General features: G+C 41.2%; 1 protein-coding gene across 1 annotated transcript in view; it reads right to left on the reverse strand.

Annotated features, from left to right (window-relative positions):
- The window catches only part of DGKG (diacylglycerol kinase gamma), a 208,205-nt gene that overhangs the window by 170,594 nt on the left and 11,197 nt on the right, over window positions 1–26,414 (reverse strand). The window contains exon 2 of the mRNA XM_034999770.1: window positions 3,061–3,371. Coding sequence (XP_034855661.1) covers window positions 3,061–3,127 — 67 coding nt within the window. The 5' untranslated portion in view covers window positions 3,128–3,371. The remainder of the gene's footprint in view (window positions 1–3,060; window positions 3,372–26,414) is intronic.

Below are 26,414 nucleotides of genomic sequence, written 5' to 3' on the forward strand. Positions count from 1 at the left end.
GCCTCCACACAATGATTCCAATGTCAGAGCTGAAGCCTAGCTCTCCTGCCCACTCTCTTCCCACCACCACCCCTCTCAGGCCCATAGGATACCTCACTTGGAAAGCAGTATCCTCCACAATGGGCTCTTATTTATCATTCCAGTTCTTGCCCCCAATCCTTTCCTACCACCACCACCACTTGCCCTAGGCTCCAAGTCTGTGACCTGCTTGCCATTCTCTGAAGCTACCATGATGACCTCTCTTCCCTGCTCCCCAAGCCACTTCCTCTGCCTGCAATGCTTTCCCCTCCTCCCTCCTACTAGTGTTTCTGGCATCTGGAAACCACACCTGCCTCAGGAAGCCTCCCACCAGGCTAGGCTAGTTCTCCTCCTCTGTGTTCCCCACTTCTTAGCACCTGTCATACTGAACATCATTGTTTGAGTCCCATCTATCTTTCCCTACTAGGCTGGGAGCTCTTTGAGGGCAGGGATTGTGTCTCCCTCATTGCTGGTTCCCTGCAACCTGGCGCATATGAATGAAGAAGTGGATGTGTCATCACCATCCCAAAATCAACATTCCCAAACCATCCCCACCACCCTTGAATACTAATGTTGGCATCTGCCAAAGATTCACAGTCTTCAGGGGTATCTTTGCTGGCTTCCTTTCATTCCGCAAATGTTGGTGATACTTCTACCACAGATTTCCACAGATCAGTATTTGTTCACTGCCACAGTCCCTCCTAGCCCTGATACTCAGCTCAGACTAGATTTCAGACCCTGATCTACCTTCCTGATCTGACAGCTTCTATATTCAGGCCACCCTGCACACAGCCACCAGATTCATGGCTCTGAACTTTGCCACCTTGGTCCCAACCCACACTTTGACCCAAGGCCTCCTACTATCCCCATCCCTCCTCTGTCCTCCTCCCCACCCTCCTCTCCTTAGAGCCCAGAGGTTCTCTTCACCACCCATACATATCCCTCTCTGTGCTTCTCTCCCTTTGTTTCTGTTGTTTCTCTCCCTCCCCCACTATCTATTTACTATTCACATTTTAAACTTCTGTCCTCCATAGAGTCCACCCAGCTAAATCCTCTGTTGTGGGGTAAATTGTATCCCCTCCCCCCAAATTCATATGTTGAAGTTTTGACCCCCCACCCCAGTGCCTCAGAATATGACCTTATTTAGAAATAGCGTCATTACAGATGTAGCTAGTTAAGATGAAGTCATACTGGAATAGGGTGGGTCTAATCCAATATGACTGTGTCCATATAAAAAGGGAAATTTGGATATGGAGATACACATACACAGGGAGAATGTGGAGAGACAGGGAGAAGAGAGCCATCTATAAGCCAAGGAGAGAAGCCTAGAACACATTCTTCCCTTGCAGTCCTCAGGAGGAACCAACCCTGCTGAGACCTTGATTTTGTACTTCTAGCCTCCAGAACTGTTAGATACTTTCTGTTGTTCTAAGCCACCCAGAGTGTGGGTACTTTGTCACAGGAGCCTAGCAAACTAATACACTCCCCCATACCAATTTCCTCTAGCTTTAAATTCCCTTCTCATTTATGTATTCGGTTTAGACAGCTCTGCCAGAGGTATTTGCCTGCTGCCTTAAACCTGCCTTTTGCTTGTGTTAGGAACACATTTCTGATTCCTTAACAAGATTCTGATTCCTCAAGAGCATGCCTTTTCTTTGTGCTTCTTTTTCATCCCTGACTAGGGCCAGTCTTTGGGTGACCTACAGAGCATGGTAAATGAAACGTAGTTTACCCTGGAAGGTGATGCCTTGCTCCTTGTCAATACATTACAGAGTCTCTCTAAGCCCATCAAGGTCAGACAGGAGGCCATGGGCTCCAGGGAGCCAAGAGGGAGACTGGCCAGAAGTCCCATGGGGGGCTCCTGTTGACCATGGGGAGCACAGAGTCATGGGTGTCAGGCCTGGGAAGAATCACAGGGAGAGGTCGTCTCATCCAACTCTCTCATCGTGCAGAAGAGGACACAGGCTGTGGGGGTTCGGGGCTGTCACATCACAGAGAGCAAGACCCACAGGTGGCACTGAAGCCCAATATTTAGACTCCCAGACCAGGGCAGTGGACAAGGGCTGCCTGCCCCATACGAGCGGGGCAGGCTGCCAAAAGGGCATACAAGGGCTCCCTGGACAAACTTTGGAGGGCAGGTCAACTTGCCATTGGCCTAGTGATTTACAAAAGCGCCAGAATAATTAACAGGAAGGGAGAGGTGATTAGACTAAAGGGGCAGGGCAGTCAGTGCAGCTGAGAAGTCTGCAAAGCAAAGGGCTCTAAAACGTTGGTGCCACTGTATAAACACCATGGTCACCACGTGTGCAGAGGGCAGTGGTCAGGTGGCGTTCCAGCCTTGGCAAATTCCTGTCATGTCAGGATTAGGAGTAGCCTGCAGAGGGCACAGCTGGGTGCCCACATGTGAGCATCAGCCTTGCCACCAAAGTGTCCTGATGCGATGCAATTATTCCTGGGTATAACTACTGGGAAACCAAGAGCCCCCGTTGAAGAGCCGGGCTTATTCAGAACAAAGTCAAGAAAGAGACACACATCAGCATTCTGTTCTTGCTGAAAAAAGGCACTGGGTCCAAACACAAGCGTCTATTAAAGCCAGTGATTGAGTAACCTTATAACTACGCAGCCTTCAGTCTTTCAAAAATTATGCTATACACAGGAGAAAATACAGTATTATGTTAGGCAGAAAATGTAGGCTAAAAAAAAAAGGTACTGTATACTCAGGAACTCAACTATGTAATGCAATATGCACAGGAGGGGAGTGTTCCAAAATGTTCATGAGTCTGGCTGTGATTTTTAACCTACTCTTTATTTTTTCCCCTGTAGATTCCAAATTTCTATGGTGAGCATGTATCCTTTATAAAGTGTAAAGATAATTGTTTTTATGTTTCAAGACACTGGTTCTGTGTTTATAAGGAAATATAATCTGTCAGGCCCAACCTCATTCTCTGTGGCTTTGCAACAATTATACCATTCTGCTCTCCAGAAATGTTCTCCCCTACCAAGAGGAAATCCTGCCCCAGGTGGGTCAATCCATTTACTCACATTCTGAGTATTTCTGGAGTTGGTCAAATTCCTCTGGAGTGAGGGAGACCCACTGTTCTTCACTCATCTTTAAGCTGGCTGTGAGGGCTTGAGGCCAGGGATGGAGTTCTGTTCACCAGGGTGAAGCTGAGGCCCAGCCCAGGGCCTGGCTCATTGCAGGTAGGCGATGGACCGGCCCTTCGGGAGACTCTGAGGATCCCCGGGTCTATGGCAGTGGTGGGCACCTTTCAGCAGATGTGAGCAGGCATGTGCTATTGCTGCAACAGCATGCTTCCATCCGTAGTCAAGGTCGTCAGAAATCCTGGCTCCTCCTGGGCAGAAGTAGAAAAGACATTGTGAATGGGAGTGTTAGAATTCGTAAGTCACCCTTCCTTACAAAAGAAATCCCCAACTGTTCTCTGGGGACAGGCCTATGGGAGGCAGTGGTTCTCGGGGGGGGGGGGTGTCTCCCCGGGGAAGTCTGAAGAGGGCGTACAGACCAGACCAGCACAACTCCAGTTGGGTGGTCCGTCTGAATAGGTATTCGTACTCCTCCACTCAGGAAATTTTACATGTCTCACAGGAGAGGTGTAGTAGGACCACCTGAGGGCATCCTCAAGGCATGAAAATGCCTCAGGCTGTCAGATGCCTCACGAGTTAAGTAGGGACAGTACTTATCTGCTATGATTTGAAAGGTAAGCCGGTCTCTCCTCCACGGATTTCTGAATCCCACCATTACTCTGGACATTCAAATACCCGCAAGGCTGGCTAACATCCCAGTGACTGAAGTGGTTTCATACAAAGGTGATTAGAGGGAAGACCTGCCCGCCCCAGTGCAGGGGAACTTGTGGGAGGGAAAGGGGATGGATTCAGACAGAAGTTTAGCATCTTTCCCTTTGAGCCCCTCCTAGCACGGTGAGCTCTGGCAGTCAGTCATACCATCAGCCATGAAGTCCATTTAGCGGGTTGTGAAATTGACATGGTGGGCCAAGGCCAGCGTTTGAAAACACAAAATAGAATAGGATAGAGTGGAATGGCATGAAATGGAGTTGAAAATAAGAGCGCATCTCCTTTTAGTTATACATACATGTTTACTGATTATACTGTAAAAATGTATTTCTTATTCTGGATTGAGGCTTAAAAAAGTGTTGGAAAGCTACCAACCTAATAGGGGGAGAAATACAGACTGATGTTACCAAAGAAGCTCAGTTTTCATAGAACAGGATCCATGTTGGAGGGTCAGACATCAAGTTAAATCTGGGAGCCTGGAGCATATGAAGGACGGTGGAGGGGCTGGATGAGACCACCCGGTGAGGAGGCAGGTTTGTGCAGCTATCTGGAAGAGCTCATGGACTTGGCTGGTGTGGACCTGGAGGGCTGGCCAGGAGCTGAGGGAAGATGCTGGAAGGAGACTCTGGCTCTGGAAGGAGGACCTTCCACCAATCAGAGCTCTCCACCAATAGGTGGGAATGCATGGCAAGGGAGTGAGATGCCTGCATCCCCAGGAGCACCCAAGTTCTAGTTGCTCTTCTTAAAACGTCCAATTCTCTCCTTAATCCACTGCCCTCCTGGATTCTGCTCCTTGGTATCTGCTCTCGCCAGGGTCCCCAGGGACACAATTTTCAAATCCAGTAGGCATTTTTCAGGCCTTCCTTATTTCATTTGCTTCTCTTTGCAGCCTCTGCCATGGCAGGAAACAGCCCCCTGGAAACAATCTTATCTTTCAGAGTGTTCCCCCTCAGTCTCCTTCCACTTCTTTGGCCATTGTTAAATACTGGTATTTCCCAAATCCCAACCTCAGCCCTCTTCTGGCTCTATACCCCTTCCCTGAGGGACCCATTGCCACAGCTTCAGTGACCCCAGGCATGCTGCCCCAACCGTTCACTCTCTCCTCAATCCAGATCCGAATATCCAACTATCCACTGTGACTCCTCTGTGTATCCCAGACCACCCCAGATCAGCCCGTTCCCATGTCCCCAACCTGCCCCTCCTCTACATTCTGGTCGCGCCCGGAGAGGAGCAAGGACACAGGCCAGAAGCCCAAGGCTCAGCCTCAGCTCTTTCCCCTTCCTCTCCTGCCAAACCCAGGCACCGCTTTCCAGAGTGACCGTCTGTTGTGTGTCCCCTCCTCTCTGTCATGCCAGCTTCATCAACTCAGACCCTCATTGTCTCACTCCCAGTCTCTACCAACAGCCTCCCGATGGGCTCTCTGCCTTGGCTTTTACTCTCCTGCCCTGGGTCTGCTTTAAATGGCCAACCAGTTCATATCTCTCCCAGTAATAAAATTCTTCAGTGGTTTTCTATTGCCTATGGAATAAAACATAATCATCCTTTTATGATCTGTCCTCTGATGATCAATTCAGTCCAAAAGTGAGGGGTGACCTTTAGAAACATTTTCCATCAAACCAGGGAATTCAACATCACCACTGGTATTACTAAGGCTGTGGCTGTCATTTAGAGGACACTTACTTTACCCTATATGCTTTACAGAGTTTAGCCCATTTGTCCTCCTAAAGACCGTGTACATTCAGCATTGCTTTTGCTATTTTTAGATGAGGAAGATGAGGCAAGGTGTTCAGTAAATATGGTGCAGAAAAAGAAGGAACCTCCAAGCTTTTGTTTAAGAATGCCTCTCTGGCCGTATCATTCTGCACACTTCAATAAACACAGAGCTAGGTCTGAGGTGACCGAGAGATGCATTGCCTGAGAGAATACCGTGGAACTCCAAGTCAGAAGACAGGGGCTTTGAATCCTGCTCTACCTCCTATTTGCTATTTGACGTTAGACAAATTTTGTGTTTCTTGACCCTTGGTTTTCACCTCAAAAATGGGAATACTAATAAAAATCTCACCGAGCTAATGCTAGGAGTGAGTTAATATATGCAAAAACCAAACAGAGAATCACAAAACCTCACCTAACATAATGCCTAACACGCAGTGGGCACTCAATAAGCAATTACCATTATCTTCCTAACTGCAAATTCAACACTTAGCAATATGACTTAAGCAATCAGCTGACAGCTGTCGGGTGCAAAGACTTTGTGTTATGCCATAGATTTCTGAACTTGATCTTCTCCTGCTCCAAGTTGTTTTAATTTTGTAATTACTCATCAAATTGTTATCCACGAGTTTTAGCATCCACTGATGATTCTTGCCTGGATTAATTATTTTATTATTTTATTTATTTATTTTTTAGAGAGAGGGAGAGTGTGCGAGTGGGGGATGGTAGAGAGGGAGAGAGAGAATCTTAAGCAGGCTCCACACCCAGTGCAGAGTCCAGCACAGGGCTCGATCCCATGACCCTGAGATCATGACCTGCGCCAAAATCAGGAGTTGGATGCTTAATCAAATGAGCCACCTAGGCGCCCCTGGATTAATTATTATTATGATAGAGAACTTCTAATTCTATCACTCCCTCTATATTTATTAGTTTGGATTCTACTGTAAGGAAGAGCTTTCTCTTTATTTCTTTACATCAGTTTCCTTATGTATATTTTTTATACTATAAATGCTATAAATATATAAAATATAAATATCATATATAAATATCTATATAAATAAGTATGAATGTATGTTATGTTTACATATAATATGCATATTCATTTATATTAATGGATTCTTATTTTATTCAGAGGGATATAATCCATCACTATCATTATTTGTTTTGATTCGAATTGTCCCAGATTTGGCCAGTGGAAGCTCATTCAAGTTGATTTCTTGTTCTTCAGACATCTTCCCATCATTCTTTGAGTACATCTTTATTTTCTAGTACAACAAAATGTCTCAGTCTCACCCTGTACTTCCTCAGTTGTCCTGAAATCAGTCATTTCTCCAAAGCACAGATTCCTTTTAGTGGAGAATAGTATTTGAAACCAAGCTTTGGGCACTAGGTATGCGCATCGCTACTGGGGTGTCATAGCTTCTAGACTTTATCAGGGCCAGGGCCAGGAAACCCACGCAGGTATACACACACATCACATTTCTGGCTGGCTGGCTGGCTGTCCATCCATCCATTCATGTTAAAAACCCCAAGTTCATACTCAGACCTCCAACTATAGTCCAGTATTACAATGTCGACTGTAGACTTCCCCTCATTCCATATTTTTAAGCTCCGTTCTCCAACAAACTTCATTTCCATTATCTACAATATATTTATTTGCCCAATCCTTAAATACACAGAAAGAAGTTTCAAAATTGCTAGCTACAACTCTGTGAAAAACAAAAAAGAGTTCCAGATTTGTTGACAGTTCTTTTGTCTTCGCCAACAAAGCATGTCCCCAAAGTCCTATTTTCAAAAGTTACTTAGATTAGTTCTTTCACACTCCTATTCATTTCTGTTTGTATTTCACTCTAGGGTTTCTCCCTCCATTCCCAATGATTCTTTTTTTAATATGGTTTCTTCAGAGAGGCCTGGCTGCCCCCATTCCTTTTACTCTGTGCTCATCCCTCTCCTTTCCATCTTATTCCCACTCACCCCTTCTAGTTTCTAGTTTATCCTTCCTGTTTATTTTTGCACCAGTGAGCAGATTATTGGATATTATTTTTATTTCCCCTTCTTTATTACACAAAATGCAGTCTTTTGCATATTGTTTTTTTCACGTAACAATATATCCCATGAATCATTCCGTATCTGTTCATAGAGATTTTCTTCAGCTAAAACCAAATTAGACCCCAACACTTGCTTGAAAACCTTCAGTGGCTTCTCCTGGACTCTTTTGGGCAGGTTTTTTAGCCAGTCCAGAAAATCCTTTACCTGTGGTTCAACTCACCTCCCCATCTTCACTCCAATTATCTCTTGCCCCACATGCTCCACGTTCCAGCCAAATCATCTTACTGTCTCTCCCTAGCACCAAGCCAAGCACCCAGCACATGACAGCACCTCATAAACATCAGTTAGTGGACTGACAAACACACCATGCCTTTGATCGACCTGGAATGTCCCTCGCTCTTTCCTTCCCATAACAAACCACTATTCATATCTGGTTCTAGATTAAAAGGTCACTTCTCTTCTATAGTTTTTTAACTCTTTGAGCAAACTAAGCTGTTCTCCCAGCTGTTCCCATAGAACACACAGGTCTTCTATGCTTCCCTACTGTGGTGGCGGACAGTCCTGTGTAGGAGACAAACACCCCAACCGGTAATTAACACACAGGATGGGAAGTGTGGTGGTACAGGGAACGAGGAGGCCATCTTGTAGTGGGCACAGGGGTATGGAAAGACTCCTGAAGGAGCTGAGGAGGAGTAACAAGGTAAAGAGGTATACTCTGCAATAATACAACAAATACTCATTATCATCATTGTTGCATGACAGCTCAGTGCTTGGCTTCAGGGTGGAAGAAGCTGCCCTGTTTATCTCCATCGGGAGAAGTTAGGGGCCTGAAACACGACCTGACTGTCCAGATGGTCACTGCTGATCACATTCCCACATGATGGCCCCTCTGGTTTTCTGCCTTTGACAGAGACGGCAGCCACCACACAAGAGGTTTGCTCTTGACATCACTCAGCATATCCCTTTCAGCAGACTGCCCGACACGCCCCTCTTGGCGGCTCTTCAGAGTATGCACAATCTTCTGATTACCTCCCTGAATATCTTCCCTGACAGGAGAAAATGTAATAGGGTTTTCTAAATAACACTCAGATTGGGTATTGTCAGGCTTGGATGGGAGAAGAGTGTTTTATGTCCCAAAGGCTATGCCACTCTGAGCACTTGCTTCGGTCCCCGGGCCCCAGTGACCTTGTCTGTCAAATGACGGGGTGGGAATAATGGTTGCTAACACACTTTCTAGCTCTGCAATTTCATATCCTAGATCAAACTCTATTTGTTCTATACAGATGTCAGCATGGAAATCACAAGTCAGAAGGAAGACGGCATATTCAATGGGTATTGACTTGAGCCCCAGGTCTCTATTCATCCGAATGAATCAGCCATAGCCAATTACCCAGAACAAACACCTCTTCATCTCCTCCTTGCTCTCATAAAAGCATTAATTCATGAATATGGCATCAGATTGGGGGAGCTTATTTATATGCACCCGACGATTTATAACAAACCCATAATGAGTACTTTTTTCTAAGGAAAGAATGACTAAGAGCTAGAAAGATAAGAACCCCTCTCTCTTCCCAAACTTGTGAGGAGTCCCATCTTGATAACTGTCCTGTCTCTGGGCTTGTGCTCCTGCTGGTCCTTCTTAAACTCTATAACTCCTATGTTGTCTTTGGAGTTCAGTTCCAGTGTCACCTACTCCTAGAAGCTTCCTTTAATAGCCTGGCCTGGGCTAGGCTTGTCTTCTCTGCTCCTCAATAGCTCCTGGGGCTTTTTTCCATTATGGCACTTGCCACACTGCAGTGTACTTGCCAACTCTTCCCTGGGAGACTCTGAGCTCCTTTAGGGTGGAAACCGTGTCCTCCCGCCCGCTTTGCAGCTCTAGTGACTATAAGATTTCTGAGGGCTCATTTCTTGACCAGTAGAAAAGTAGTTCTCAACCTTTTTTGATGGAGACCATTTGCATGGAGCACAAGATCTTACCGTACCTGTTTGCACTTCCGAGCAGGAAAAGAATTTTAATATTAGAATCCTAATTTTAATATTAAATAATGTACACATTTTAATATGAAAAGAATGACCTGCAACTCTGTAACTATAAGCTACCATCTATAAACTTATAACCCAAGTTACTTAAGTTGTTGGAATTCATTAATGAATTGTCAATATGATAGTAGTTTATCGCACCAGGGGTCCCTCCCAAGCCATGCCTCCTGACACTCATGTCCGTTTCGGTCCCTTCCCCTTGAGTTTGGACTGAGCTCGGGACTTGCATTACAAGTGACACTGTGCCAGAGTTAGGCCCGGCAGCTTCCGCTTTTGTGTTCTTGGGAACACTGAACTGCCATGTCAGGAGCTCTGCCACCTTGCTGGAGAGATCCCAGGGGCACCACATGGACAGAGGGAGGCTTAACATCACCTGGAGGAGAAGTGAGCGACCCAGCTGAAGGTAAAAACCAAAGACCCCGCTGCGAGATACTACGTAAGCCATCCCAGCCCGCAAGCAGTCACTTAGGCTGTTCTGGCTGTGGTGCCGGACACGGAAGACAAGAAGCTATTTTGGGTTTGGCCACCTCGGGAGACATGATGTGGAGCAGAGATAAGCTGTCCCTGCTGAGCCCTGTCTGAATTCCTCATGCACAGAATTTTTCAGGATAATAAAATGATTTGGGAGCAGTTAGTTATGCAGTCATAGATCACCAAAACAACTACATAAGCGCTTCTGGGTTCAGAGTATATATGCACCTGTTTAGCAAGAGAATCTGCATGATTCATGCTTGAACTGCAACTTGTTCACGTCTTAAAATCTAGTAACTGGAAAATTATAGGCCTAAAGTATTTTGAGGCAGATATGTGTCACTACATGCTGTTAGGTTAACCAAATATTCTCCACAAGCTAATACGATAATGATGAAGGTAAATGAACTCCGATTTCTAATTAAAAGGCAAGAATAGCAGTCGCTGAACACCACAACCAACTCAAAGCAAGTCTGACGCAGCAAGACAACATGACTTTCCCCGCAGGTCTCAGCGTTCCAACCATCTAGCTGAGTGAGGAGGCAGCAGTGGCTGAGTATTTAGAAGCAGCCGGACTCCACGGATAACTGAATTAGAGCCCCCTGGGGAACTTAGTAATGAGCTACTTTGAGTTGATGAATAGCAAATATGAGTAATCCCTAATAACTCATTTAATAAATTGCCAGTGCGTAGTCCTTATACAAACATAAAAATAAAAGTCTCGGGATGGCGTGCTACCCACAACAATTCAGAGAGGACTTGCACTTAAGGACTGCATCTCATTAGCAGTCTCAGACTGAGCCTAAGAATCTCTGCTCTGGGGGTGGTGTGAAAATGTCAGGCTGAACAAAGCTGCCCAGGTGTAGGGGTCTGGTACCCAGGAGAGGCATGCAGTCTCCAGGGAGCAGCAGAGACCTGCTACTTGAGGGGGGCTGCCTTTGGCACAAGCAGGCAGTGTCAGGTGGGGGAGCACTTACAGCCCAGGGGCATCCCAGCTGGAGTATGGGTCACTCATTCATTTAATTATTCACCCGTTCAACATACCACTCTCACAGTAAGCCATAGCAGCAACCTCCAATTCTAGACTACCACACATCTGGTGCTTTGCATGCTTTATCTGCAATAGTCACCAAACCCTGGGAGGAAGGTTTTGTAGTGGCAAAAACAGTCCCAGGGTGATTCTCCCAAGTTCACCCATCAGGAGGTGACAGAACTGGTATTTGAACCCAAGTCTGTTTGGTCCCAAAGCCCATGGTCTTTCCTTTCATTATAATACAATATAATGGATAAGTGCCAGGCCCTATGTTACGTGCTGAGGCCATCAATAAGCCAACTAGGGAGGACCTAAACCCTCATCCTCAAACTGGAAAGTAGACTGGAAGCCAGAGGGAAAACCTTGGCATGCTTCAGGAAAGCCAATAGTATTTGAGGAAAATAACTACCTTACATTAAACATGAACACACAATGGAACAGAAGAATGTAAAATATGCAGGAAGTTGGAGGTAAAACCTGAGACTTCAAAAAAACGTGCTCTTGCACTTGGGTCATCTCCGTTCTCTCCACATGGGAGAATGTAGTCTTGGCTTTGCCACTAGGGGCGCTACAGTGGAAATGCTAAGGAAACGGGGGTTGCAAAGAGAAACTCCATGGCCTGATTCAGCTCCAGAGCTTGGAGGCCTGTGGGAGGCGTGTGCTGGACCATGAGGGGAAGCCTCCTTCAAGAAATTACCGTTTGGGGAAAATGACTCCTATCCAGTGTCAGGGAGCCTTCTTCCCAAAGCATTAAGCACAAGTCTGGTGTTGAAATGAGACCAGAATTTAAATCTTGGCTCTACCACTTATATCTATGTGACATTAAACAAGTGGTTCTTCATCTCTAAATGGAAATAATAATAATAATAGTAACACATGTTTCACAGGGGTTGGTATGAGAATGATTTGTATAAAGTTTATGAGAGTCTTAGCAAGTAAAATTTCCTAACAGTGGTTCTTAAAGCACGGTCCTCACACCAGCAGTTACTGGCATTGCCGGGAAGATGGAAGAAAAGCAAATTCTTGGAACATACCACAGACCTCCAGAAATTTAGGGTGGCCCCACAATCTGTTTTACAGAGCCCTGGAGATTCTGATGCATGCTAGTGTTTTGTAACCTCTGCTTTACCTTAACGTAACGGACAGGACTAAGAAGAGAAGCTTGGAATACCTGGAGATATTCCTTCTCCCTAAGATGGCCCGGAAGCAGACAGATTCCAGATCTCTCAGTTCCATTTTCCCAAGGCAGGAAAACATTCTAGGGAAGCCAGAGCCCCATGACTGCAGATGCCTAGTTATCCTGCCTAGTTACTAAAATTCTCATGTTATGATTTATAGTCCCTTCAGAATTTTCCCTTCTTTACAATCTGGATCTATGTTTCATATTCCTCCTGTGACATTTTGTGCCAAATGTACCATCTGGAGAGGGCACAGAACAGATAACAGGAATTTCCTACCATAAAGTGAAGGGCAAAACCCAACAAACAGAAAAGCCTGGAAGGGTGAGAAAGTGGCAGATCCATTCGCACCACAGCTCGTTCGGGTGTCAGAAATGGAACTGTCAGGGAAGGGACATGACCAGGCACGACTATTGGGCCTGGCAGGTCTAGAAAAAGAGAGCACTGTAAAACACAGTGGTGTGGGGCGTGCTTGTGATGGTGTGTGTGGTAACAATAACCACAACCAAACCACACCAAACACACAACATTCACGTTTGGAACAGTGTGTGAAACCACATTTAGGCTGGAGAGGCCCCACAGACCAGGAGGAACCTCTGGTGAGTTGGCCCGTGAGCATTTTCTATTTCATTCTCCTCTCCTTCCTCTGCTGCCCTCCGCCTCCCATTCTCTAATTCTCCTTTCTATTTCTTTCCTCCCACGTTCCGCTTCCCATAACAACCTCAACAACAGCTACCATTTATGGAGAATCTACTGCCTTTCTACATGAGGAGAATCCTCAGAAAAATCTTTCAAAATAAGAATTATTATGCCACCGTACCTAGCATCAGACTCCTTGCAGGCAGCTGAGCCATCATTCAAACGCAAGTCACCCTGAACACCTAGGAAGATCATGAATACCATTTCTAGATTGTAAACTGCCTGAGGATAAATTTTCTGGCTCATCTGAGGAGCCCAGGACTTAGTTTATAAAAAGCTCTGAGCTGTCAGGGGCCTCTTCCTCCACCAACTTCAGAGAATAACAATGTCCTTATGGGCAATTGTGCAATAATAATTAAGCACCATGGACAACGGCACCCAGGGATGCTTACACCTCATTCTGACTCCAGACAACACGTCTCTGGATGGCCCTCTTCAACCCAGAGGTGTCTAGTCCCCAGTCTGAAAAATACTTCATTAATAATAACTAACTTTTACAACATGCCAGACTGTCCTAATTAATTCACGTGAATTATCTGGCTGATTACTCATAACCACCCTATGAGGTAGATACAAATATTTTGCCCATTTTAAAGATGAGGAAACTGAAGCACAAAGGTTTAAGTAGCTTGTCCTAGGTAATGTAGCTATTAACGGATGGATGCAGGATTCCAGTCCAGGTAATTTGTCTCTGGAGGTTGTTCTTCACCATTATGCCACGTGACACAAAGATAACAAGGGTACTGAAATCACACAGCAGTACTTGGTGTAAGGTAGTCATCAAGAAAAAATACAATTATATTTATAATGATTTTAAAATAGTCTTATTTGAGAGCACCTGGGTGGCTCAGTCGGTTAAAGGTCCGACTCTTGATTTTAGCTCAGGTCATGATCTCAGGGTCATGAGATCGAGTCCTGCATTGGGCTCCATGCTGGACGTGGGGCCTGCTTAAGATTCTCTCCCTCTCCCTCTGCCCCCCCTCTCCCTCTCCCTCTTGCTCTCTAAAGTAAAATAAAATAAAATAAAATAAAATAAAAGTCTTATTTGAAAAAATCTAAAACATTTCATAGGGGGCTCATGAATTCCAGCTTCAGAAACACCACAGTTTGGTGGAGTTTTAGAAACTGGGAAGAAAGACACATTCATTTCCCAAGCAGATCAGAGAAGGTGGAGTGACATGGCCTGGAGCCCTCAGGTCTAATGCTGGTTCTGACATTTTGTAGCTGGGTGACTTTGAACAAGTCACTTCTACTCTTTAGACTTCAGGTTCCTCATCTGATAACTGCAGAGAGTGGAGTAGTAACATTTAAGGTTCCTTCTAACAGTAACTCCATTTTCCTTCCAGAAATGTTAGACATCAACTCTTTGCTTTTGACACATACTATCTGTGCCATCATTTTAGGCTGGGAAATGTCATTTATTTTTATATTCATTTAAATCATACTTCACTGGATAGCCACAATAGTAAGATACTACTGCCACATTATCAAATTGTTAACAATTAAAAAATAGGTAATATCTTTACTGGTAAGAAAGCAAGAAAATGGAAACTCTCCAACACTGCTGGTATGGAACTATATTAGCCAAAATAGCATGCTATATCAAAAACCTCAGAAGGTACATTTCCATGTAATTTTACTTCTGCAAATTAACTACAGACAAGAGTAACAGCACTACGCCTGCAATTACTCTTACTACCTCTACAAGATTTCAACTCCAAGGATATTTGTGGTGGCACTGTTCATAAGAGCAGAAATTCCAAACTAAATGTCTCACAGTATGGGACTGCTAAATACATTTTTGGTTACATGCATCTAAGTAAATACCCTGAAGTCAGGGAAACTCAGTTAAAAAAAAAATTCCATGGAGAAACGTCTCATACAGATTAAACATCAACAGCCAGAAGTCAGTTAAACTATTAAAACTATATTTGTAGTAGGTGCTGAACTGTGCCAACCTTTTGGAAAGAAGGATTTATTCCCCTAGCTGCTTGGGAGTACTGCTGGCAGACGGCTCTTAGCTGTCAACCCTTTTTAGGAATTGCCTTAGCTGGAAAGAGCTGCCTTGCCCAAGGTCACGGCCCCTCCCTGGGCAACCCACACACAATTCCTGAATGATACAAGGTGGAGGGGGAGCTGCTTATAATGGCCCAGTCCTCTCAGCCAACTGAAAATAACTCAGCAGGGCCATCCCAGTCCAACTTCTTACTTTGCCAAATCCTGCTCTGTCCCTTCCCTTCCACAAGTGGTGATCCCAAGAACACTCCCTTGAAAACTAATAACCCTCCCACACTGCCAACTCCGTCTCAGAATCTGCTCCCCAGGGAATCAGAGCTGCAACAATATGGAAATTAAGGGAAAAAAACCCGCATATTCTTAACTAACTTCTTGTTTAAAAAGAAAATGAAAACATGGAATCATTATATATCAATTTAGGAGACGTGCAATTTGGTCATAATAATGTTTAAAGGACATGCTATAGCCTTAAATGAATGTCTTAGAAAACAAGAAAGATGAAAAAAAAAATGAACTAAACCTCAACTCAAAAAGTCAGAAAAGGAAGAAAAGAAATCTAAATAAAGTACTGCCCTTAGGAGGGCAGTCCTAAAGATAAAGGACGAAAGTAATGAGCTAGCACCCAAAACAAAACAACTGGAGGGTTAGTAAATAAGAGCAAACACCATTTTGATTGTTTTGAAAAAAATAGTAAGTTAGACGATTCTCTGGGGTAGAGAGAGAATGAGATAGAGGAGGGGGAGGGGAAGGAGGGAGAGAAGGAGGGAGAGGAGGGGGAAGAGGCGGGGGAGGAGGAGGAGGAAGAGAAAACTGGCAAACGTTAGGAATGAAAAAAGAGGCATAACTATAAATGCAAGAGATTTTATTAAATTATGAAAAAATAAGATAGTCAACTTTATAGCACCACATTGGAAAAACTGGATGACAAAATTTTGAGAAAATAGAAATTTTCAAAAGTGACTCAAAAAGTAGAAAAACCTGACTAGTCCAATAATAACAGATGAAACTGGATCAATATTCAAAAGTCTACTTGCCCCACCCTCCTGGTCCAGACAGTATTACAGGCAAGTTCTAAGAATCAGCAAAGAATAGATAATTCTCTGACAGAAGTTGTTCCACAGCATAGAAAAAGATGTTAAGTTACAGTTTATTTTATGAGGCTAGTATAACCCAGTTACAAAAATGGAATAAGGTGAACACAAATAAAAATAAATTATAGACCCAATCTCCTTACTAAATTAGGCAACCCCCCCAAATAAACCCTCCAAATTTGATATTGGGTTGAAAGGACAAAGGACAATACATAGAGTTTATTCTAGGAAAGCAAGGATGGATCAAAATTGTAAAACCAATATAATTCACTATATTAACAGAATAAAAGAGAAATTCATAAGACCATCTCAATAAATTCAGAAAAAAATTGATAAAATTCAATATCCAAGTAGGATGAAAAAGCAAACACACCTCTAAGCACACTAGAAGGTAAATGGAACACCCTCTACTTCGCAAGAGCTATGTACCAAAACCCACAGCAAACTTCACATTTAAATGGCGAAGTATTAGAAGCACTGCCATTAAAATCAAGGACAAGATAAGGATGCATGTTATGACCTCTATTATTCAACAAACTACTAGAGCTCCTAACCAATGTAATTAAATAAAAAGAAGTAAGTACATATTAGAACAGAAAAGATGAAGCCGTCACAATTTTTAAATGATATGATAATATACCTTGAAAAACCAAGAGAATGAAATAAACTATTAAGGAATTTCAACAAAGTGACTGTATATAAAATCAATATTAAAAAATGAATTGCTTTCCTTTATACAAGCAATAGCCAATTAGGCTAGAAAAAGATCTCTTTCAAAATTTTAATGAAAAGTAGTGTTCTCTGAAATAAATCTGACAAGAAATATGCAAGACCTTTATGAAGAAATCTATAAAAATTTACTGAAGGACATAAAGGAAAACCTGAATAAATGGAGAAATATCTTATTCATGGAAAGGAAGGCTCAAGTTAGATCTGGTAATACTTACTATGTATGTGATCTTGGACAATTCTTTTAATTTTAATCTATCTGAACCCTAGAGTCATGTGTAAAATGAGAATAATGGAATCTCCCTTACAGTCACTGTGACTATTAGAACTAGTAGAAGTAAATAGCATTGGGGCACCTGGGTGGCTCAGTTGGTTAAGCATCGGCCTTCAGCTCAGGTCACGATCCCAGGGTGCTGGGATTGAGCCCTGTATGGAGCCCCTGCATGGAGCCCTGCATCAGGCTCCTTGCTCAGTGAGAGTCTGTTTATCCCTCTCCCTGCTGCTCCCCCTGCTTGTGCTCTCTTTCTGTCAAATAAATAAAATCTTAAAAAAAAAAAAAGTAAATAGCATTTAAAAAAAACCTCAAAATCATATGCAATATTTTTAATGGTGCAAATGTATGTGTGTAACCTAAAAAAGAGACATATGAAAGGATGCGCATAAAATATCATAATTAATACCTCCAAGGAACACATAGAAATTAGAAGTTGAGTTTCTATTATCTGTAATGTTTTAATTCTTTTAAAAAGGGGGATATATTACTCATATAATTTCTTAAATATAAAGAAGATTCCCCCTTGGTCTGCTTCTTTCTCTTTCCTCTGGCACAACTCAAATCAGTCTTCTCCAAGTTTACCTATATTGGTTAGAGATTGAAGAATACTGACTTGAAGGTAGAAGTACTTGAAGGTATTCATACTACATATGGATATGTATTGCGTGTGGGCTTATAGTATGAACAAAGTACACTGTACATCTTTTTGTACTTTATGAGTAGGCCATGCATATATGTGAATTTCGGTGTTTGTGAACTATGCATAAATGCATACCACAGTTAAATAAATGAATTACCTACCCTTGAAATTCTCCAACACCAGAACTGTTATTCTGTACATCACAGAGGATTCTTTTCCAACTTGAAATCCTATTCTATCTTCTATTTATCTTATGTTTTCTATAAAGATTGGTTAAAATTATGATGCTCAAAAGGCAATTAAACTTGTACATTCACCCATCCCTTAGTAAAATATTCTGTTAGGAGCTGTGAGGGCTTCAGGGATGAATAAGGAATAAGGAATGACCTCAGTCCTCAGTGAACTGACAGTCCATGGGGGATGACACAAATCTACCATAAAAGCTTAGCTGTTGAGTTCAAAGCTGTGGAGTTCAGAGACAGAAGAGCTCAGTGCACAAGGTTGACTGAGAAGAAAGGATAGAGGAAAAAACTCATTTACTAAGTGTACCCAACATGCTTACACTGGGAAGAGGAACAGCTGAAATAAAAACCTCAAGATTCCTAAACTTGGTCTAATTTAAGAGTTTCTTCATGCTACGAGATTATTATTTTTTTTTTTAAGTAGACTCTACACCCAGCATGGAGACCAACATGGGGCTCGAGCTCATGACCCTGAGATCAAGACCTGAACTGAGATCAAGAGTTGATGCTTAACCAACTGAGTCACCCAGGAGGCCCTATGCTATAAGATTATGTCTTATAGTTTCAATTTCAATAAAAAATTATAGTTAATGTATTCCTCAGTTCAAACTAATTAGGAGTGTGCCATTTCATTTCCCCCAAATCTTTCAAACTCATGAGCCTGTTCATTCATGGGTTTGCACAGGTTGGCGATGGGTGAGACATCAAAGGGCCAGGGCCCTAGGGCCCCTGCGCTGTAAAGGGCTTCTCTTCCACCACTTCCTCAGACTACTGGTTTCTGATGAGGACAACATGCCAACAGTATCCTATGCATGGAAATCTACATCTGTCAGAAAAGAGTATCCCTCTGGAGTCCAACAAACCCAAGTTCCCATCTCACCTGTGACATTTCCTACATCTGTGGTCTTGAGCACATTACTTATTCTTACTTAATCTCTCTGAGCCCAGGTTTTCCCGGCTAGAAAATGGGACTAAAAGTGTCACATTATAGAGTAAGATCAGACATCATGAATACAGATTTCCTAGCACAGTATCTGGCACATAGGGCTCAATGGATGCCAACTGCCTTCCCTTCTTCTTTGTTGAATGCAGGTAACTGTGCCAACATTCCTTGATACCTTAAAGTAGAGTCCTCATATAATGGAGAAAGGGGTTTAAGATGAGAGAGGGTATGAATTTAGGGATAGAAGGGAAAGATGATGCTTTTCAGAGCCAGCTGTTTTAAAAGATGAATGGTATAAACTTTACCTTTACCCCTAGAAGCAATTAATGAATAAGGCCGAAGACCATGACATGGGAACTTTGTGGCAACTTCTGCTTGGAGCAGTTAGGAGTGGCTGGATACATGAGCTAGATTAGTACACTGGGGCGTCTGGAGAGAGCACAGAGTTGGTTCTTTGAATTTAATAAATTATCATTCAATTGGAGAGGCCTCCCTGGGTGAATCACTTCCAACTAGACAAAAATAGCCAACAGAAATCAGCCCCCACTAAAGAAGAAGAAGAAAGGAAAAAAAATAATTTGATTTGATTGACTGACATTGTTTTGAACAGAGCGTGAAATAACATGCTGAGCTTAGTTTGGTCAGAAAGACATCCTGCTGCTGATGAAATCACATGCATTTATTCAGTCCTCCAACCATTTCCTAGGTGTGACTTTTAAATATATAAATAGATCTACTTTCAAACTTATCTTCCTCCTACCTCCACCTCCAAAATGAAATAACACAGATTTTCCTCACTTTTTCAATGGAAATGTCATTCTCCACATTCAGTGGGCTTGATAATTGGTATTATTTACCTTCGACCTGCCCCTTCCTCCCCAAAATTTCAATACCAAATCAGAAACCAACTTAGCAACTGTTTTATATTATCTCTCAGCAATATCCCTTTCTTGTGCCAGACAGTACCCCCAATTTCTAAGTAATTGGCTCCAGCTTCTGCCTCTGATCTTTAGAATTGCCTCCCTCCATTTTAGCCCCCCCTGTGCCTGAGGACTTTACCCTACAAAACCCACAAGTTTCACTTACTTTCTTTCTCAAGAACCAATACTTGCCTCTTATTGACTATCAGTTTGTGTTCAATTCCTTTTCCAGGCATTCGAGGTCCTTTATGATCTAGTCCGACCTGATCTCCCACTAGTTTTAGGCAAAACAGTGAAAAATCTGGATATAGGGATGGTGCTGTCATCCACTCTTTCTGCTAACAGTTGGGATTCTGGGACAAAAAAGAAGCAAAGAGTGTCAACACTGGCTATTGCTCCCTGAGCCACAATTCACCATATGCTGAAAGGGGGAATTCATGTGTAGTAATGAGAGGCTTGTACCTCTTGAGCATGGGGGGGGCATGTATTTGCCTAGAGGCTGATGGGGAAGAGGAGCAAAGAGCTGCGATAATGCCATGAACAGAACTACTGGTAAAACAAAGACAAACATGAGAGGCAGGTGCCTGGTGACACATACACACATATAACACACATACGTGTGGTTACAAAGAATTGCTAGAAACTGTATTTATGGACTGACATGTCTCTATGGCCACATAGCTTTGGATCCAAAATTGGTTTATAATGAGGATTCATGTCTCTAAAGATAGAGCACACCTAGAATATCTCATGACTGAACAGAAAAGGGTGAGGAGCATGTGATATATCATTGTGAGGATTTTTTACAGGCCACATGGCCCCAAGAGGAAATGGAGGGGTGCCTTCCTATCCACTACTGCTCCAGCACAAAAGAAGCTGGAACAGAGCAAGGGAACTTAAACTGCCTGAATGTCTGCAGAAAGCTTCATTTGGCTAAAAGTAGAGAATCAAGACTAGTGTTTTTAATTCCCTTGTTGACATGGAGTCAAGAAACTTAAGCAAATAAAGTCCTCTGGACCTCATTCCAACAGATTTTCCTCACTTTTTCAATGGAAATGTCCTTCTCCACATTCAACAGCCTTGATAATTGGTATTATTTACCTTCGACCTCCTTCTTCCTCCCAAAATTTCAATACCAAATCAGAAACTAACTTGCTAAATGAAGCAGGCATAAGAAGCATCTTGAGAGAAAGAATTCACTCCAACTCAGAGGTCCTGACTGTCAAGGAGAAACTTGGTTGTAAAAAATAGCCAAGATCTCTAGATTTAGGCAGATACCAGAGGAAAAAGGAATGATTCGTCAAAAAAAAAAAAAAGTGCCTGCAAGACTAATGCATGGTTCATATCTGAAAAGGATATTTGAAATAAAGGCAAGGGCACACGATCATGAAATACATAGGAAGATGTCACAAACTTATACAAATTACATCATGAAAAATAGCTGAGAATGATCTGAAAATACTAGTACAAAAAAACAACAACTATATTAGCCAAGAAAAGGTTGGGGGTAAGTTTGGGAAGTGGGCTGGTTAATTTCAGAGCAAGAAGAGCAAAGGACAGTTTGGTCTACTGCTTGGGAACAAGTTATGACCAGGAGAACTTTCAGTGGTTACTGAACCACTTTTATTGACTTTTGAGGAATTTTGGAGAACAACAGCAGCAACAACAAAAAGACAAAGATCTAGAACTAAGCTTATTTAATCTTATTTCCATTAGCAAAAAAGTGGAAGAATATAGATTCTACAAACTATAAACAGTATAAGCATAATATTAATCTTAGTCAAGAATCCAAATCATATTTTAAAATAAAGATCACATATAATGCCACTACCAACTACAACCACAATTAACATGTTGCTGTAAATTCTTTCTAGAATTTTCCCATGAGTAGATGCTTTTTTTTTTTTTGAACTCCTTTTTATCTTTTTGACTTTTTTCACGTAACAGAATATGGTGACTATTATTTGGTGTTATTAAACATTCTCTTACGTACAGTATTGTTTTCCATGGCTATATAGTACATTTTATACATACATATTATATAAATCAACCGTGATTTATGACTTGTCCCCCATATTGTTGTTTATTTTTTATTACTCATTTCTAATATTCGGAAGCTGTGACCTTTAGCGTTTCTGCTTTGACGAACTCCCTAAGGTTTTATTTGTACCCTAATAATTAATATTTGTAAATGTTCTTTGAACTCTGGAAAAAAATTTTCATTCTCTGTATTTTGGATATTATGCAGCATATATTCAATCTTCATTCAATCTTCATTATATTATACAACTCCTGTATTTATATTATTTCTTGTTTGTTTACTTGGTATATGAAAGTCCGAGAGTGGCATTCTAAAATCTTTCAGCACTACTGTGTTTTGGGTGCAACATTAATTTTGCATCTGTCAACATTTACTGATGCATATATTTTCATGACAGTGTATCTTCACTGTGAACTGGACCCTTTGTTTATATAAAACAACCTTCATTGCCTTATTCAATGATACTTGTGTTAAGCTGCATTTTGTCTTATATCAATGTCATGACTTCTGCTTTACTGTTTGTTGCATCTGCCTTCTACACCTTGTCTCAGCATTTGAATCTTTGCACATCGTTTCGTTTCAGGGATGAATTTGGTAAACAACATATGGTTGAGTTTTATTTTCCGGCACAAGATGAAGACCTTTATTAAAAATGGGTCACTTAATTCATTAATGGGAGCTGTTATAATGGAGGTACTTGATCTCATCATTTTCATGGTCCTTTTAATTTTTTTTTAATGCTTCCTCGCCATCTCCTTTATTTTCTGTCTTGTTTCGTATGAAGTATGTTTCCTTAGAGTCCCTGGGTTTAGAAGATGGATTAGTGGAAAAAGAAATTCTATAACTATTATTTTCTAAAATTAAATGTCAAGAACAGAATGACTCTCTCATAGTTGAACCAAGGAATTCAGAACATTTTATTTTCATTGTCCCATCATTTCCCGTAGACTCCAGACAAACACCAGTCTTTCTGGGTTTTTAAAAATGTAATCTGGGGCTTTAAGTCCCAACTTGCTGTTTCATAAGTTTTTGTAACAAATGCATATCTTCTCTTTGAATATATTTTACTTTTGCATACAATTTTTAAAAGATTTTATTTACTTATTTGAGAGAGAGAGAGCACAAGCAGGGGGAGGGGCAGAGAAAGAGGGAGAAGCAGACTCCCCACTGAGCAGGGAGCCCGATGTGGGGTTCAATTCTGGGACTCCAGGATCATGACCTGAGCCGAACGAAGGCAGATGCTTAACCGACGGAGGCACCCAGGTGCCCTTATTTTTAAAAATCTTTTTTTATTTTATTTTAAGTGGGCTCCACGCCCAGTGTGGGGCTTATACTCATGACCTTGAGATTAAGAGTTGTGTGCTCTACCAACTGAGCCAGCCAGGTGCCCCCTCCATATAATTTTAAAACTGAATCCACAACAATAATTTAGACAACTCTTTTTAAGTTGGCTTCAGTACTAATCCTCTTTTATAACATTACTTTCTCCACGTACTTCATTTGATTTTCTATAAAACAAACTCTGCTCATTAGTTGAATCCAAGAGATTTTAATTCCGTTGTTTTAGTTTCCTTGCAATCTCATCTGTATCTTTGCATACCATATTTTATTTTCATCTCTGCCTGCTTTCGTTCTCTTCTGATTTGTGAAGGCCATGGTTTCCTGCCCTCTTAAAAGCATTCCAGTCTCCTAAAATACTCTTAGGTCCAGCTGGAGGAGCTCATTTATTTTCATTCTGTATGCTATTCTTTGTTCCTTTATCTTGCATTTTCCTTAGTTCCTATCTGTTTTACTCTTTACTCATTCTTAGAGAAGGAAGCATTCTACAGATTTGATGCTTGTCAAATAACAGGTCTTGGGTCTTATTTTCACTGAATGCTAAATTAACAGTGGCAGGTGGATGTGCACAGGTCCCAGGCTACATCAAGTTTCTAGAATATATTATCCTAGAGAAACTCTACTTGAATTTTATTTTCCTCTTTGTGCTGGAACAATTTCTACTGTTTGGAATGTATCACAAGATTTTACAAAATGATCAAAATTTCTCAATATTTTAAAAGTGTTTTAACAGATATATATATTCTTTCATTCTTGAATATGAAATCCATTGCATATATATCCATTGCATCCAACTCCTTATATCCTTAATATTCTTTACATACTCATTTGTTTTTGTTACTCAATATATTGGAGATTGATAGAAATATGTTGTTTTCCACTGTGATTGTTTTGACAATTTTATTTTAAATATTTTAATATTCATATTATTTAGAATAAAAATATTCATGGATAGTATGCCTCCTAATGGATTATATCTTTTAGCCACAGTTAATGTACCATTCTACTTTGTCTAATATTAATATTGCTCTCCTTTCTTTCTTTGGTTTGCATTTTCCTGGTATATTTATACTCTTTCCTTTTTTTCCTCTCCTTTCTGTCCCACTTTGTTTTAAACAGCATATATTTAGAATTAGTTTTGCCTGATCCATGTCTCTTTGTCTTTTAATAGAAACAATTAAGCCATTCACACTTAATGTGATAACATGCTTGACCTCACTTCTATCGTCTTATTTTATACTTTCTTTTTTTATGTTCCCTTGCTATTTTCTTTATTAGTTTTTAATCTTGGCCATACTGTTCCAAATCTTTCTCCTAATTTGAAGTTAAAGATGGCATTTCTAGCCTTATATTCATCTTTCTTTCTTTTTAAAAAATGTATCTAGTATTCAATGTGTCTCAGCATGAACTGAGAGCTTTAGTACTTCAAGCATTCTTGTTTTTCTGGAGTAATCTGAGTTTTTAGACTCAGATTATTATCATTAAATTTTTTATCTATCGGGTGCCTGGGTGGCTCAGCCGGTTAAGCGTCTGCCTTCGGCTCAGGTCATGATCCCAGGGTCCTGGGATCGAGCCCCACATCGGGCTCCCTGCTCCGCAGGAAGCCTGCTTCTCCCTCTCCCACTCCCCCTGCTCGTGTTCCCTCTCTCGCTGTGTCTTTGTCAAATAAATAAATAAAATCTTAAAAAAATTTTTTTTTTATCTATCTTTTTAACTAAGAATTACTTTTGACAGTTGTATTGTTTCATAACCATATTAATAAAGTTTAAACATTAAATCTCCTCTACTGATTTCACTATTCACCTCCTATCTTTTAGATCACATCATCTCCATCCCCCAATTTTAATATTCATTAATTTCCCTGTTGATCAGAATATTCTGAATACTTTTTCCACTAAAGGATTTTGGCGGTCTACTTTCTGTGTACTTCTTTTGTCTGACAATATCTTTTCTTTCCCTTGTGTAGTACTAAATACAGTTCTTGGTCACAATCTTATTACCTCAAAACTCTATAGCCATATATCAACTTCCTTCTGACATTTAGTGCTACAAAATCTCTGACACATGCTTATTAAAAATACTGTTTTTTTTCTGATTGCATACCAATAGATTCTTTTAAATCTTATAAATTGGTAACTTCCACTAGAATATGTCTTTAATTTTCCCTGGTACACAATATTTTAAATTGAAATCATAAAAATATTTCTCTATACTTTTTATAACTCATCTTCCATTTTCTCTTCTAAAAAATTCCATATTTTAATATTTAACGTGTTGAATTATAGCTTCTATTTTTTTCACTCATTAGTTTGTTGTGTTTTTTTAAGTTTGTTTGTTTATTTATTTATTTATTTATTTATTTAGAGAAAATGTGTGTGAGTGGGGGAGAGGCAGAGGGAGAGGGAGAGGAGCAGACTCCCTACTGAGCAGGGAGCCCAACTCCAGTCGGATCCCAGGACCCTGAGCCAAAACCAAGAGTTAGTTGCTTAACTGACAGAGCTACCCAGGCGTCCCTTTTGGTTTGTTTCTTTATGTGTTTTCTATCAGAACTGTGAGAATTTATACTCATCTTTAGTGTTCTGCGTTGTTCTAATGTCCATGTTTCCATTACATGATTTTAATTCTGCAAAATATTTCTCATTTTAAAGGAAGTAAAGTTTCCTAATCTCAGATTGCTTTCTTTTGATAGTTTCTGTTACATTCTTTTGAATCTCTGTAAATAGAACTTGGAACTTCAAAGAAAAAAAAAAGGTTTTCTTTTTTTTCACTAGTGTCTATTTTAGAGGGAGAAATTAGTTTTACATTCTTCAATGTCTCCCTTCTTCTGAACTGCTAAATACTGTTTTTGTGAGCTTTGACCATGTGTTGACTGTGAGTCCCATGATCCATCACCATGTGTGTTGGCCAAGGTGTGTCTGAGGAGGCACTAATATGACTGAGATGCTGAGGTGGTGTTTCCCATCACCAACCTTCCTAGCACTGCTGTAGTCCCCTGATACACACACACACACACACACACAGTATTTATATATACAACATATATATAAAATATATTGAGATATATATTGTAATATTATATATATATACTTTCTAAAATGGTGGTAAAATATACATTATATACAATTTATGTTTATTTATGGTGGTAAAATATTCATGACATAAAATTTACCAC

This window comes from Mirounga leonina, unplaced genomic scaffold (assembly GCF_011800145.1).
Source record: "Mirounga leonina isolate KUSES-001 unplaced genomic scaffold, KU_Mleo_1.0 Mir_115, whole genome shotgun sequence".
Taxonomy (NCBI): Eukaryota; Metazoa; Chordata; class Mammalia; order Carnivora; family Phocidae; genus Mirounga; species Mirounga leonina.